The 13,733-nt window shown below is 48.5% G+C and overlaps 1 protein-coding gene across 1 annotated transcript; it reads left to right on the plus strand.

The window, feature by feature from the left end:
- Window positions 1-3,674: 3,674 nt before the first annotated feature.
- Window positions 3,675-4,988, plus strand: LOC115099613 (basic salivary proline-rich protein 1-like). The gene has a single exon (XM_029617346.1). It carries the CDS (start codon window positions 3,675-3,677, stop codon window positions 4,986-4,988), a length of 1,314 nt encoding a protein of 437 aa, XP_029473206.1.
- The last annotated feature ends 8,745 nt before the right edge of the window (window positions 4,989-13,733 follow it).

Consider the following 13,733-nt stretch of genomic DNA (forward strand, 5'->3'; position numbering starts at 1 on the left):
AAAATCTTTAGTAAAGGCTGCAGGTGCAATGTGCATGCAGAATTTACTAATTTACTGTTACCTGGGGAGTTATAAAATGATGCTCCCTACACAAACATTATTAGGGGACACGCACACACTTACATGGTGATATCAGCCTTCTTCCCTAAGAAAATAGACTGACAACTGTAAGGGCTCAGAAGAGCAGAAATCCAGTAGCCAAGGGCTAGCATACAGCTTTATCCACCGGTTTCCATCAAAAAGATGATTATGTAGCCTCTGAAATTCAATGCAAATTCTTCAGCACTGTACTGGTAATACAAGGTGGAAGTGGGAATTTCATTTCACAGTTACAGACTATTCCTGGAGCCAGTGTTATGGGATCTTCCAGTCAGGTCTGTAGTTTATCCTTTTGTACATGCTCAATATTCCCTTACTACTGGTTTCCAAATCAATCTTATTTGCACAAGGCAAGCAAAGCAATATTATTAGAGGAGAGACAGGACCATATCTGGCAAGCTATTCATTCATTTTTTTTTTCTGCCGTCAAATGCATGTTACAAGTTACATTTCTTAGTACATTTCTGAGGGGAAACGAAAGCGCAAACTTTTCTATAACGTGAGCATAAAACTGTGTATCATCTCAACTTGGATTATTCTTTGTTTAAGTGTTTGTCTGTCTGTTTTTTTTTATACTGTAATATGATTCTCTCCTGTACTGTTTTTATACGTTCTGGGTGAGTTGCGAAAAGTCATGCACTCTGTTGATATTGTAATAATGACAATAAATCCATAGACAAATGTTTTGTCTTCTGCTGTTTCTTTAGTTTAGTTTATCTTATTCTACGGCCTTTCTAATAAAACCGAAAGAGTTTATAATCAGTAAATAAAACATCAGTTTAAATCACATCAACACAACATAACGTAATCATATTCAACACTTGACCAACATTAAAAATAAGACATGAACACAAACTAAGTCATCTAAAAAAAACAATATCAATGCGCCAAAGCCTAACTGGTAAAAGCATGCTTTCAAAGCCAGATTTTAATCGGCTTTCTAAATTTAGGAAAATTCGATTCTCTTCATATATCTGTTGTAAATGTATACCAGCCCTTGGCTACTGATATTTTGCCACAATAAAAGACCTTGATAATTATGGATTCCAACCTAATCTCTAACTGGGGAGGAATCCTCAGCAAATCTTGCTGAGACGATTGTAGAGTTCTAGGAGATTTGTGGGAGACCAAGATGCCAGCTAGGGATTTCGTTTGACACCTGTATAGGCATTTGTGTTTTTATGTCCTTTCTTATTGTAATCCACCTAGAGCAGGCCCTAGCAATAGGTAGAATATAAATTATTGTAAATAAATAAATACATAGATAAATAAATCAATAGATAAATAAATATATAAATAACCACAGCATCTTGAGATTTAATCCTGTATCCAACATGCAATCAATGCAACATCTCAAAAAAATGGTCACAGGATCATATGTTGTAAGATCGTATCAAACTTCTTAAGACAGCATCCATACTGTCTAGGGCCTTCGGCTTAGGCAAGTTAAAAATTAATCAAAACTCATAGTTACTTACTTACTTTATGTTTCTTTCCACCCTCTTTGGATGGCAAGCTTCCAAACCAAAGGGCCAGTATACAGACACAAAAGACTAAACATCATCTATAAAATAGCTACATGACCACAAGACTTCGGCTTTACGACACATTTATTAAAGAAACTGGAACACTCACCAGAAGGACCTACAACACTACCATCAAAGGAGACCCCAAGCTTATCAACTGTCTCCAGTAGGGTTGCCAACTGGCTCCAGATTTTCAGGACAGGTTGATCCGGTCCTGGTTTTACCCCTTGCATGCTGGCACTTGTCTTGCTCTTCTAAGGAAATATAATAGGGAAGTCAGAACTACAAGTCCCAGCATGCAATGGGATAAAACCAGGGCCAGAACAGCCTGTCCTGAAAATCTGGAGCCAGTTTCATCCCTACTCTCTGGGACTTCTGTGAAGCAGAGCCAGCCCTGGTTTTACCCTGTCACCTAGTTGTCTTAAAACAATTAAACCTGCAAGGGCACAAACCCTCAGAAGATAAAACCCCAGGACATCACCGCTCCAGATGATCTGGGATCAGGTGGGAACCCTAAGGTAGATACACGGGATGTTCTTTTCACCCTCCAAAAGCTTACTGTGCTTTGGAAGGGAGGGTTCCCCTTTGGATGAGTTTCAGGAGATAAACCTTTGCAATTACCTGCTCTCTGGGGCTATAACTGGTGCAGTTCCCTTCAATGGAATATGTTACCTTATCTAGGCCTCAGCCACTGAGAATACGGTGGCTGAGGGGATCAATAGGGTGATTCTCCTATAAGCATCAAAATTGTCCCAGGCAGGTTATCAGACTCATCAGACAGTGAAGACTCAGTCAGAAATTGACTTTTCTGTTGCATTTACCAGGAGGGAGAGCTCTGATCCCACTGAGTCGGTGTGGTTCTTGCCTCAAGCACTAGCAGATAAGCCACCAGATGCACTCTGCCCTCAGGCAAAATAAGGCCCAGCTAACCTCACTTTTGCACAAATTCAAGCACCACCCACCATAACCTTTCTGCCATCTATACCCAGATCGGTTGGGGGACCCCCCTCTGATGTGCAAGGTGCATCTCCAGCATCGATAATGCCTGGACCCTTGACTGAGATAGTAAATGGGGAGGGTAGGACAGACACCCTGGATTACAAAGAATACAATAAAGAACCTCAGGTTGCCGTTGACGCTTCTCACCCAAGTGATAGTGTTGAGGATAATTCTCAAGGTCAGAATGATGTGGGGGGAAAAAGAACACTTAGAAAAATAGGTGATTAAGCTAGTACAGAAACTCACTGTGATATATTAGAAGTCCCCGCAGCCAATAGCTTTCCGGGGTGTAGTAGCTAATATTAAAAGAACTCTGGGTTTGTCTTGATCTTATAAAGTGAATGTTGCTAATGTTCTTGTCTTGTTAGCCAGTCTTGGAAATGTATTAGGCAGAAATGCTTTGGCTAACTACTTTTCCTTTTTGAAGGCGTGAGGGCCTGCCCATTTAAATGTGGGGGGGAAGAAACATGTGGAAAGGTCACCATAAATGGATGTCCCGACCTCCAGGAGTTTACATGTTTTTTGGAGCTCTGCAGTGTAACCATCAGGGGCGGATTGGCCTATCGGGGCTTTGGGCATGCCCCGCTGGGCCAGTCAGTCCAACCTCATGGTTGGTGTTGATCACAGTGGCCCCCATGCTCGTGGAGCCAATCTGCCCAAAAACCAACCCACAGTAGCTCTTCTCTCCATTCAAGGCTGCCTTTCAATGTTCAGTCTGGCAGCCTTGGGGACTTGCCAGGTTCTTGTGGCCTGGTTTTGGCCTCTGTTGGAAACAGGATGCTGGGCTTGATGGACCCTTGGTCTGACCCAGTATGGCAGGTTCTTCTTATGTTCTGTGGGGTCTGCTCTCCCTCTCTCCTCAATGAGCACGGGTGCATGGCAGCAGCATGGGCCTGGGAGGCCCCCCACTCTCGTCATCTATATCCCCACTTCCCAGTGAGGCGCCATGACACGGGAAACACTCCTGCTGCTTCACCTAGCACCCCGCCTCTGTCTGATCCCTGCCGGCGGGGCAATGACAAAGAAAACAGCTGTGGACCGCCTGCAAGGATGAAAAACGTTGCTGCTCAGCTGAGGGCTACCGCCGGAGTCCAGGCCAGCAGGGCCAAAGACCAGAGCTATAGGCCTCCTACAAGGACGAAGACTGAAGTTGCAGGCCACCCACGGGGACGAAGCCCGGAGCTGCAGGCCACCCGCGGGGACGAAGACCGGAGCTGCAGGCCACCCACGGGGACGAAGACCGGAACTGCAGGCCACCCACGGGGACGAAGACCGGAGCTGCAGGCCACCCACGGGGACGAAGACCGGAGCTGCAGGCCACCCGCGGGGACAAAGACCGGAGCTGCAGGCCACCCGCGGGGACAAAGACCGGAACTGCAGGCCACCCGCGGGGACAAAGACCAGAGCTGCAGGCCACCCGCGGGGACAAAGACCGGAACTGCAGGCCACCCGCGGGGACAAAGACCGGAGCTGCAGGCCACCCGCGGGGACAAAGACCAGAGCTGCAGGCCACCCGTGGGGACAAAGACCGGAACTGCAGGCCACCCACGGGGACGAAGACCGGAGCTGCAGGCCACCCGTGGGGACAAAGACCGGAACTGCAGGCCACCCGCGGGGACGAAGACCGGAGCTGCAGGCCACCCGCGGGGACGAAGACCGGAGCTGCAGGCCACCCGTGGGGACAAAGACCGGAACTGCAGGCCACCCACGGGGACGAAGACCGGAGCTGCAGGCCACCCACGGGGACGAAGACCGGAGCTGCAGGCCACCCGCGGGGACAAAGACCAGAGCTGCAGGCCACCCGTGGGGACAAAGACCGGAGCTGCAGGCCACCCACGGGGACGAAGACCGGAGCTGCAGGCCACCCGCGGGGACAAAGACCAGAGCTGCAGGCCACCCGTGGGGACAAAGACCGGAGCTGCAGGCCACCCACGGGGACGAAGCCCGGAGCTGCAGGCCACCCACGGGGACGAAGACCGGAGCTGCAGGCCACCCGCGGGGACAAAGACCAGAGCTGCAGGCCACCCGTGGGGACAAAGACCGGAACTGCAGGCCACCCGCGGGGACAAAGACCAGAGCTGCAGGCCACCCGTGGGGACAAAGACCAGAGCTGCAGGCCACCCGCGGGTACAAAGACCAGAGCTGCAGGCCACCCGTGGGGACAAAGACCGGAGCTGCAGGCCACCCACGGGGACGAAGACCGGAGCTGCAGGCCACCCGCGGGGACAAAGACCAGAGCTGCAGGCCACCCGCAGGTACAAAGACCAGAGCTGCAGGCCACCCGCGGGGACAAAGACCGGAACTGCAGGCCACCCGCGGGGACAAAGACCAGAGCTGCAGGCCGCCGGCCAGGATGAAGACTGAAGTTGCAGGCCACCGCTAGAGCCCAAGCTGGCAGGGTCATAAAAACAGCTGTGGGCTGTTGGAGGAAGCAAAAAAAAAATAAATAAAAAGAGCTGCTCAGCTGAGGGAGGCCAGCGGGTTGACAGGAGCTATAGGCCAGCAGGGCTGAAGAAAGGAGGAGGAGGCAGACGCGTGGTGAAGAAAATGCGCGCGCTTGTTATAAAATCGGCGCACACAGCTTTTAAAATCTACCCCAGTGCGTGTTACATTAGGTTCCAAGCATCTTTTAACCTTTTTTTTTTTTGCAGGATTTTCTGGTTGGCACACAGCAATGTATGTAAATATAGTAGACATGTTGTAATATTTTTACTTCAGAAGAATGTACCTTGAATGTACTGTTTTCATGTAAAATCTTATTACGGGTGCATCGTTTTTAATTGGGTGTGTGGAGGGTGAAGCTTGGGCTGGGGCAAGGCTGTAAGGTTTTCTTAGGGTGCCCTGGCTGCCCACATGAGAAAGCAGGCGTCGTGCTGCCATAGGTCCAGGCTCTCCCTAGCAGTGATGCGTATAATCTTGGCCAGGGCTTAATTTTTCTTAATCCCTGGAGGAAGACGGAAGAATGGATCATGTCTGGTACCCCTCCTCCCCAGGAGTCGTAGGCAGAGCACAGCCTATGGCACTGTTTCCCCCCACCCAGTGTACCTCCAGACCTGATCAGGTTCTGCCACGGAAAAGTCAGCACGACCTGATGCTCTCGTTCAGGGCACCACGCGGGCTCTGCTCCCAGCAACGTCCAGCAAGAAGAGACACCAGCATGGCTCTTACACTGAAGGGAACTTTCTGAGAACTCGTGTAATCATGCATGCCTCTTCTAGCTACAGCATGAGCCCTGGAGCTTGGGAATTTAGTGCGCAGCTTGCAGGGCAGAGATAGTTGGCACTCACTGTGTGCAACACACACACACAGTGCACATAGCTCCTCATCTTCCCCGTGTGAATCCTTGAAGCCTCTGTCTTATTTTCAGGCCGAGTAAGATGCTTAGAGTGTGCACCAAGCACTGGATGCGATTTATTTTGAGTGCTGGGAGCAGCAGCAAAGGAGCTCTGTCAGCCGCATGCAAGCAGCCAAAGTAACTCACTGAGCCAATTGCCCAGACAACACCAATTTCTCCCCTTTCACTTGGGAGCTAATACATTGTGGCAGGTTGTCTGTCTTTGCCCCCCTCTATTCTGTTTTGGAAGAGAGACTGGTGGAACGTTCAGTGCCCTAGTCCTTTTGGCATATAAATCCTCTCCATGTCTTCTCTGTCTGCTCCATGGAGGTCGGTGTGTCACATAACAGTTTTGTTGATGTAGGTTTGCTTTAGGTGTGAAAAAGTTGGGAAACACTTGCCTAGGGAACCATAAAAGCAGTGGACTCTATGTAGCAGTCAATGAGAATTGGTGGCAGCAAGCTACTGTAATGGATAGGGAGGGGATGAGCCAGCAGGAGGTGCCTGTGCAGTGCTAGTGAGGCTCCTGTCTGAAATGGCTGGGCTGAGATCTGAGTTGGGAAGTTGGCTGTGGAACCAGTGAGTCTCCTGGAGCGTGAGGGTGCCAAGAAGGGTTAAGAATGGGAAAGGGAAGGGGGGGCTGTTTCAGGCTGAGGAAGGGCTGGCAGTGACCTGGGCGCGCGATTCAGAAAAAAAAGATATGTAAATGAGGGTCCGCGGTAAAAGGAGGCGCTAGGCATATTAGCGCGTCCCTAGCACCTCCTTTTTGACAGAAGCGGCGGCTGTCAGAGGGTTTGACAGCCGACGCTCAATTTTACAGGTGTCAGTTCTCGAACCTGCTGACAGCCACGGGTTCGGAAAATGGACGCCGGCTAAATTGAGCGTACGTCTTCCGACTCGCGAGCCATGGGCAGATTTTTTATTTTTATTTTTTTTATTTTTTTTTATTTTTGGGACCTCGGACTTAATATTGCTATGATATTAAGTTGGAGCGTGTACAGAAAAGCAGTTTTTTCTGCTTTTCTGTACACTTTCCCAATGCCAGCCAAAATTAACGCCTGCCTTTGGGCAGGCGTTAATTTCTGAAAGTAAAATGTGCGTCATCGCTGCACATTTTGTTTTCTGTATCGCGCGGGAATGACTAATAGGCCCATCAATATGCATTTGCATGTTGAGGGCGCTATTAGTTTTGAGGGAGTTGGCCACACGTTTTCAACGCGCTATTACCCCTTACTGTATAAGGGGTACAAATAGCGTGTCGAAAACGCGCGGCCAAACGCAGGCTAACAGTGCGCTCCGCTGGAGCGCACATTACTGTATCGGCCCATGAATGAGCACATGAGCAGCAGCACAACAGCATTTCCTCTTTTTGTGTGTGTCTGTGTGTCTTTGTCTATGTCTAATTATGTGTGTCTGAGCCACTGGCTGGCAGTATGGTTGTCTCATTATTTGGCAACTGGTTCAAAAACTGATTGGTTGGCAAAAGACTTTAACATCAGACCAGAAATCGAGGATATATAAGAGATGTAACCATGGGGGTGGGGGACTGATCGATTTCATGGATAGAAGTAGAACTGCAGCTCAGTTTGTTCACCCTTGGCCTAGGATGTGCTGTTCTTGGTTAGGAAAAACATGAAATTTATGTTGGGAGATTGTTATGTATCAATTCTACAGCAATTTCAAGGTTCACAGGCTGAAATCCACAGGAAACCTAGCTGCTCTGCCTCGGATGATGTCACACAGGGTGAGAGATAAACTACAGCAGGAGCTAATCAGATTTGAGCTTCTACCCAGGCAAAACTTGCAAGTTTCAGCTGAGAGAGAGAATCTGACCTGAGGAGTGCTGAGAGCTGAAACCACGAAACTGTTTACAGCAGCTGTTAGAGCAGCCTGGCAGGCATGTAAGAAAGAGAGAGAAAGGCAAAGGTAACAGACAAGAGACCAGAGGTGTGGGCTCATTCAGCAACCAGATCTCCACCCCAGGATTCAGCAAAGCAGGGACTCAAGCCAATTAACTGAACTCTCCTCCTGAACAGAGATAAGCACCTCATAACTTTTTTTTTTCCACTTGATGATTTGTGAGATTCTGATTATGTGGTCGGTGACGTGAAGTCTCCTCAGAAAGTAGTTCCACAACCAAGAACATTATGTGACCCCCCACCCAGATTATGAATTATCCCTAAACTTGGGATGGGGAGTACCAAGCACCACATGAGAAATTATATTTACTAATATGATTTATCTTTGGGTTTGTAGTGTAGCAGGCGTGGACCCTTAGGCAGGAGGAGCCCCGCAGATCCCTACCATCAGCAGGTGGAGCTGGCTGAAGCAGAGGTCCAACTGGAGCTTCGCCAATATCAACCTTTGTTCCCCTTAGGTTGAGCCATCGAGTGACGGAGCCGGCTGGTCTTGGCCTCTGTGGAGGTAAAGATCCATCGTGATGAAGTCATTTCAGGCCATAACGGGGAAGGAAGCAGAGTCAGGACGAGCAGCGGTCAGGCAGACAGCAATCAAACAGGGTCGGGTTCAGGCTGTGGTCAGAGGCAGGCAGCGTTCTCACAGTGTCGTGGTTCAGGCAGAGGTCTGGGCAGGCAGAGTTCAATCAGAAGCAGAAGCAGGCGGAGGTCAGGGGCAGGCAGAGGTCAATGCCAGAAGTCCAATCCGATGAGATGAGGAATGAAGAGGAGGAAGGAGGACGAAGGACCACAGGAGCAAGACAAGATGCTGAAGACAGGCAAAGCAAAAACTGACCATGAAGACAGGAGACAAACCAAACTGCAAAGGAACCAGGAACACAGGATACAGGAGCACAGGAGCACACAGCGGAAAACAGGAACCAAGAAGCGAAGATCAGGAAGCAGGAAGTAGGAACACGGAGGCAAATCACTTCTCCAAGTGGAGTCGACCGATTGCCTAGTCAAAGAACTCCTCCAGTCCTCAGTCAGTGTTGTCATCCAAGGGCGCCCTTCCTCTGATCCTGCCATTGGCCATTGGCCCTTTAAGAGGGGCACATTCAAGGACCATGAGCAACTGTGGCCTTGGAGGCACAGGGATTGCGGCAGCCTGCTGCGAGAGCGAGGGCACCGCCTCAGCATCGGGCGGGGCGTCAGGGGTAAGAGAGCCATGGCAGTCCGCTGCATCTGTCTTCGGGACCTTACCCCAGCATCGGGCGGCATCGGTGCGGCCTTGGGCCTGGAAGTAAGAGCGGCAGTTTGCGGGATGGGCCCGCGGACTGCCAGTCGCAACACATAGCCTGAGTGGGAGATCAATCAGAGTCCCGGTCACCCCGAAACCACATTTCTGTGCTCTTCCCAAACAACCTTTCACCTGGGGCACCAAGGACCAGATAAAATCATCACACCAGAATAAAACAGTAATTAACCTTTTTACTGGTGTTGTCCAAGTAGATAGTAAATCCAACCAGAACATTAAATGGGAAAACTAGAGTAGTGAAGTATAATATAAAATTGCAGTTTTATTATTCCTCTTTGTCCTGCCAGACCAGTAACCTGTGAGATTCTCCCTCCCACCAGCAGATGGGGGCAGAGTGCGAAAGCTTCCTCTCTGACGTCACTGCCATAAAGATAATCTCTGCCTCCAGCAGATGGGACGGAGCACAGCCTTCACTGGTCCAGCAGTGTAAGAAGGGCCCTAGGGCAACGGCCTTCCCCAAGCCTAGCTAGCCTCGGTTTGGGTTCCCACGTAGTTTGACAGTGGGAGGAAAGCTTTGGGTATTTGAAGACCAAATAGCCCAAGCCTAGCTGTTGCGCTGGAGGTGGATCCTTGGCCTGGCGCAGGATTGGTACGGCCTCTGAGGGATCCCAGAGGGCACCTGCCGCCAGGAGACAGAGCACACGAGGAGACAGAGGCTGACTGGAGCTTCACCAATAACGGTCCAGGGGCTCTGCAGGTTGAGCCCTTGGATTCTCGGACTGCCTGGACTTAGATGGGCCTCTGGGGGTCTCCCGGAGAGATGACAGAGAGGTGTGCCCATCAAGAGTAGAGGTGCACAGCTGTCAGTGAACAGGCGAGCTAGACCGGAACCAAGAGTACCGGAGACCATGGGTACAAGGCAGGAACTGAAGGTCCTCAGGGTAGGATAGGCAGCGCCTAGTGGTCTAGCTTGAGGAAGGCTGCGAGCAGCATCAGAGTAGGCAGACCTGGTGGTCACAGGAGTAGCAAAGAGAGTGTCTGAATGGAGCGCAAGGGTCAAAGCCAGGGTATCCATCCGAGGATGGTCATCCAAAGCAAGGGTGAGTTCCAGGTATCAGTTCGAGCGTGGTCAGTGGCAAGCAGAGGTCAGTTCCAGGTAACAGTCTGAGTGTGGTCAGTGGCAAGCAGAGGTCAGTTCCAGGCAGCGGTCCAAACGTAGTCAGAGACAAGCAGAGGTCAGTACCGGGTATCAGTCCGAGCGTGGTCAGAGGCAAGCCGAGGTCAGTATCGTGTATCAGTCCGAGGAGGTACCTGGGTAGCAGAATCAGGAACAGACGCTGGGACACAGGAGGAACCGGGAACACAGGAACGCAGGAGCACTGGAACAAGCACAGGAACACTTAGACTTAGTTTTTGGGTACTTGCCAGGTTCTTGTGGCCTGGATTGGCCACTGTTGGAAACAGGATGCTGGGCTTGATGGACCCTTGGTCTGACCCAGTATGACATTTTCTTATGTTCTTATGTTCTTAACACAGGAACGCAGAAACACTGGAACAAGCACAGGAACGCAGGAACACTGGAACAAGCACGGGAACAAGGAAAGCAGGAACACAGGACGGCAACTAGCTTCACACAAGTGTGACGACCCGTTTGCCAAGGCGAGGAACTGAGGGAAGGGCCTCGCCTTATATACTGTGCCTACGTGACATCATCGGGAGATGTCCGGGCCGAGATTCCCGCCCTGGGCCCTTTAAATGAGGGAGCATCGGCCGGGCGCGTGCCTAGGGGGCGGGGCCCAGGACGCGGAACCCCTGCGGGAGCTCCGTTGTGAGGCCTGTGAAGCCGGAGGCCTTTGGGATAGGCGCTGGGGACGCCGGGAGCTGGCTGCTGCAGCTAGGGAGGACGGAACGGAGCCCGCAGAGGGAAGCCCGAGGTGAGCAGGGCCGGTCGCGCAAAACTAGCTAGCCTCGGTTTGGGTTCCCACGTAGTTTTGACAGCGGGAGGAAGGCTCTGCTAAGCTCCATTCTGGAAACTTTTCTTTTTTCCTTCGTTGTTGCTGTATAAGATCTTTGCCGAGCTATGTTTCTAATACCATCATCCTTTTGCAGATACGTAATTTAAGAAAGTGTACGTTAAAATTGCAAAAGCACTTGTAATTGAGGAAGTGAATATATTGGCTATACCGATGCTGTAAGTAACTAATCGAGATATGTTATTTTTATTTTTTCCTGTAACATTCTTTTATATGGTTTTCTATATGTTCCTTGTTTTTTGTAGAGGATAATGTTTACCCCCTGATGAAGCCTCTCCAGGCGAAACAAAAAGGTCTTTGTCTGGGTTTCCTCTGAAGATTTGTTTCTTTAAGTCCCATGTTAGCGTTGTCTTTGACTTTTCGTCCGACTTCCCTACTTTGTTTAGTGTATTTGTGTTTTGTGTTTTTGAAAATGTTGTTTAAGCTCTGACATCTAAAGTGGTACGTTTGTATATTTTATGCATAATTTGAAAAATGTTTTTGTAAAACAGTTTTTGTGACTTTTCTGTTTTCACAACATTGGAACCTTTCATGTAGTCTGGTGAGCACCAGCTTTTTAAAGTTTGATAAATATAAATACATATCTTTTAATGATTGTTATATAATACTGATTCATTAGTGTTCTTTACTGTTACTTTATATTTATATATATATATATATATATATATAAGGGATGTGCTTCGTTTTTTTCTGCCGGGTCGGGCTACGGGTCGGGCGACCCCTGGAAAACTTTGTTTTCCAATGGGTCATATTTTTTTTTCTCGACAATTTTCGCTGAAAAAGAACCAAGCCACCCCCAACCCTTCAAATTTAGTTAATTACAACCCCCCAAAAAAACTTGCCTGGTGGTCCAGCTGGAGTCCCGGGAGCGATCTCCCGCTCTCAGGCCATCGGCTGCCAGTAAACAAAATGGCGCCGGTGACCCTTTGCCCTTACCATGTGATGGGGGCTACTGGTGCCATTGGTCGGCCCCTATCACATGGAAGGAGCAATGGATGGCCAGTACCATTTTCTAAGATATATGTGCATGTGTGTGAGAGTTTGTACCTTTTCTTCCTTCCTTCCCTCCCCACTCCAATTCATGTCTATTTCAGGGTGAATGGAAGTCAAAAGTTCCCGGGCATCATGACAGAGTTAACTTTAAGTGGATGCTGTGCTATGCACATAGTTATCACTTGGTGGCGCTGGTGGGAATGAACTGGAAGAAAAGAAGGTGATTACTGGGTGAAACATACAGAGCCAGGTTGTTGCTTTGAGTACTTCTATTAACAGTAAAGCTCCTGTTTTACTAATCTGCCTCCAGCCATGCATGTCTGTCTATCCCAGGATAGACAGGTCTTGTCCCACCAAGTTTATATATTTGACCTCCACCCCTCCACAATGTCAGGGGAGCTGGAACAATTTTTTTTTGTGGGGATTTGGAAAGCTGTTTTTGACCCATGTATAATGGAAGCCTGCTCCCTTAGTTCCAACACCGGTTTGCTGCTGCTTCTCCAACCTTGGCTCATCACCTGCCTTTCCTTCCGCCACACATATGAGCGTCATAATATTAGAGACATCATGGAATTTACCTGTCCTGTCTCCACAGATATTTTTCTGTTTATTCATTGTTGTCCTGTTTGCACAGCAACCTTTCCGTATCTGATACTAATGTTCTATGCTTTTATTTGCATAGTTTCCTTGTTACTGTTATATTGCCTGCTGGTGGTCAGCCTGAAAGTTCACAGCTTCTGCTGTACTCAGTGCAGGAGGCTCTAAAATGGCTTGGAAGCAGAGGACTCTGGGTATTTTTTCCTCCTGTTTTTCAGTCAGCTCTGCTCAGCCCTGGCCAGGCTTGTGTGATTCAGCAGCTAATCTGCCCTGGCCCTGCAGAATTATCTTTATTTCACCTGTCTTTATTTCTGTGGCCCAGACTGTGCTGGTCTCTATTATTTCAGTATATGTGCAGTAAGACTTTGTTTAACCTGTTAATAAAGTTTGGAGCAGAAGAAGTGCCCTGTAAAAACAGAGTTATTTGTTTAAACTGTGCATAGGAAATGAACAGAATAGGAGACAGAATATTGCCAGAGACACAGAATTATATATATGCATATGTATAGATACATGCACATGTACATCTATTTATATATATATCTATATAGATAGATAGATAGATATAGATATATATAGATAGATATATAGATATAGATATATCTATCTATATAGATAGATATATATATATACAGAGAGAGAGAGAGAGATTGCAATAAGGAAATATAGATATTTACTGAACTGTGAAATAGTAATGCATTATATACTTGCATGTTTTATTTGATTTTTCATAAAGCTAATTCCACTACTGAGAATCCATAATTTGCATGGAAAAGAAAAATGCAGTAAAAAAAAAAAAAAAATCTCCATCCCTCCTTGTATGCCCCTTCCCCCCCTCAAAAAAAAAAAGTTTTCAATGTAACGTTATTACGTGAGCCCAAAGGAAGTGATGGAAACAGCAACAAACATCGTTCCGTGCAATAATTCATGCTCCACCTGACAGCCCTCATGGGCCTCACCTGCCTCCTCCTGACCACTCCTTATCACCGTGCATCACCT

This window comes from Rhinatrema bivittatum, chromosome 9 (genome assembly GCF_901001135.1).
Source record: "Rhinatrema bivittatum chromosome 9, aRhiBiv1.1, whole genome shotgun sequence".
Lineage (NCBI taxonomy): Eukaryota > Metazoa > Chordata > Amphibia > Gymnophiona > Rhinatrematidae > Rhinatrema > Rhinatrema bivittatum.

Coding starts and splice junctions, on each gene's coding strand:
- LOC115099613 (XM_029617346.1), top strand. CDS start 3,675: ATGAAAAACGTTGCTGCTCAGCTGAGGGCTACCGCCGGAGTCCAGGCC.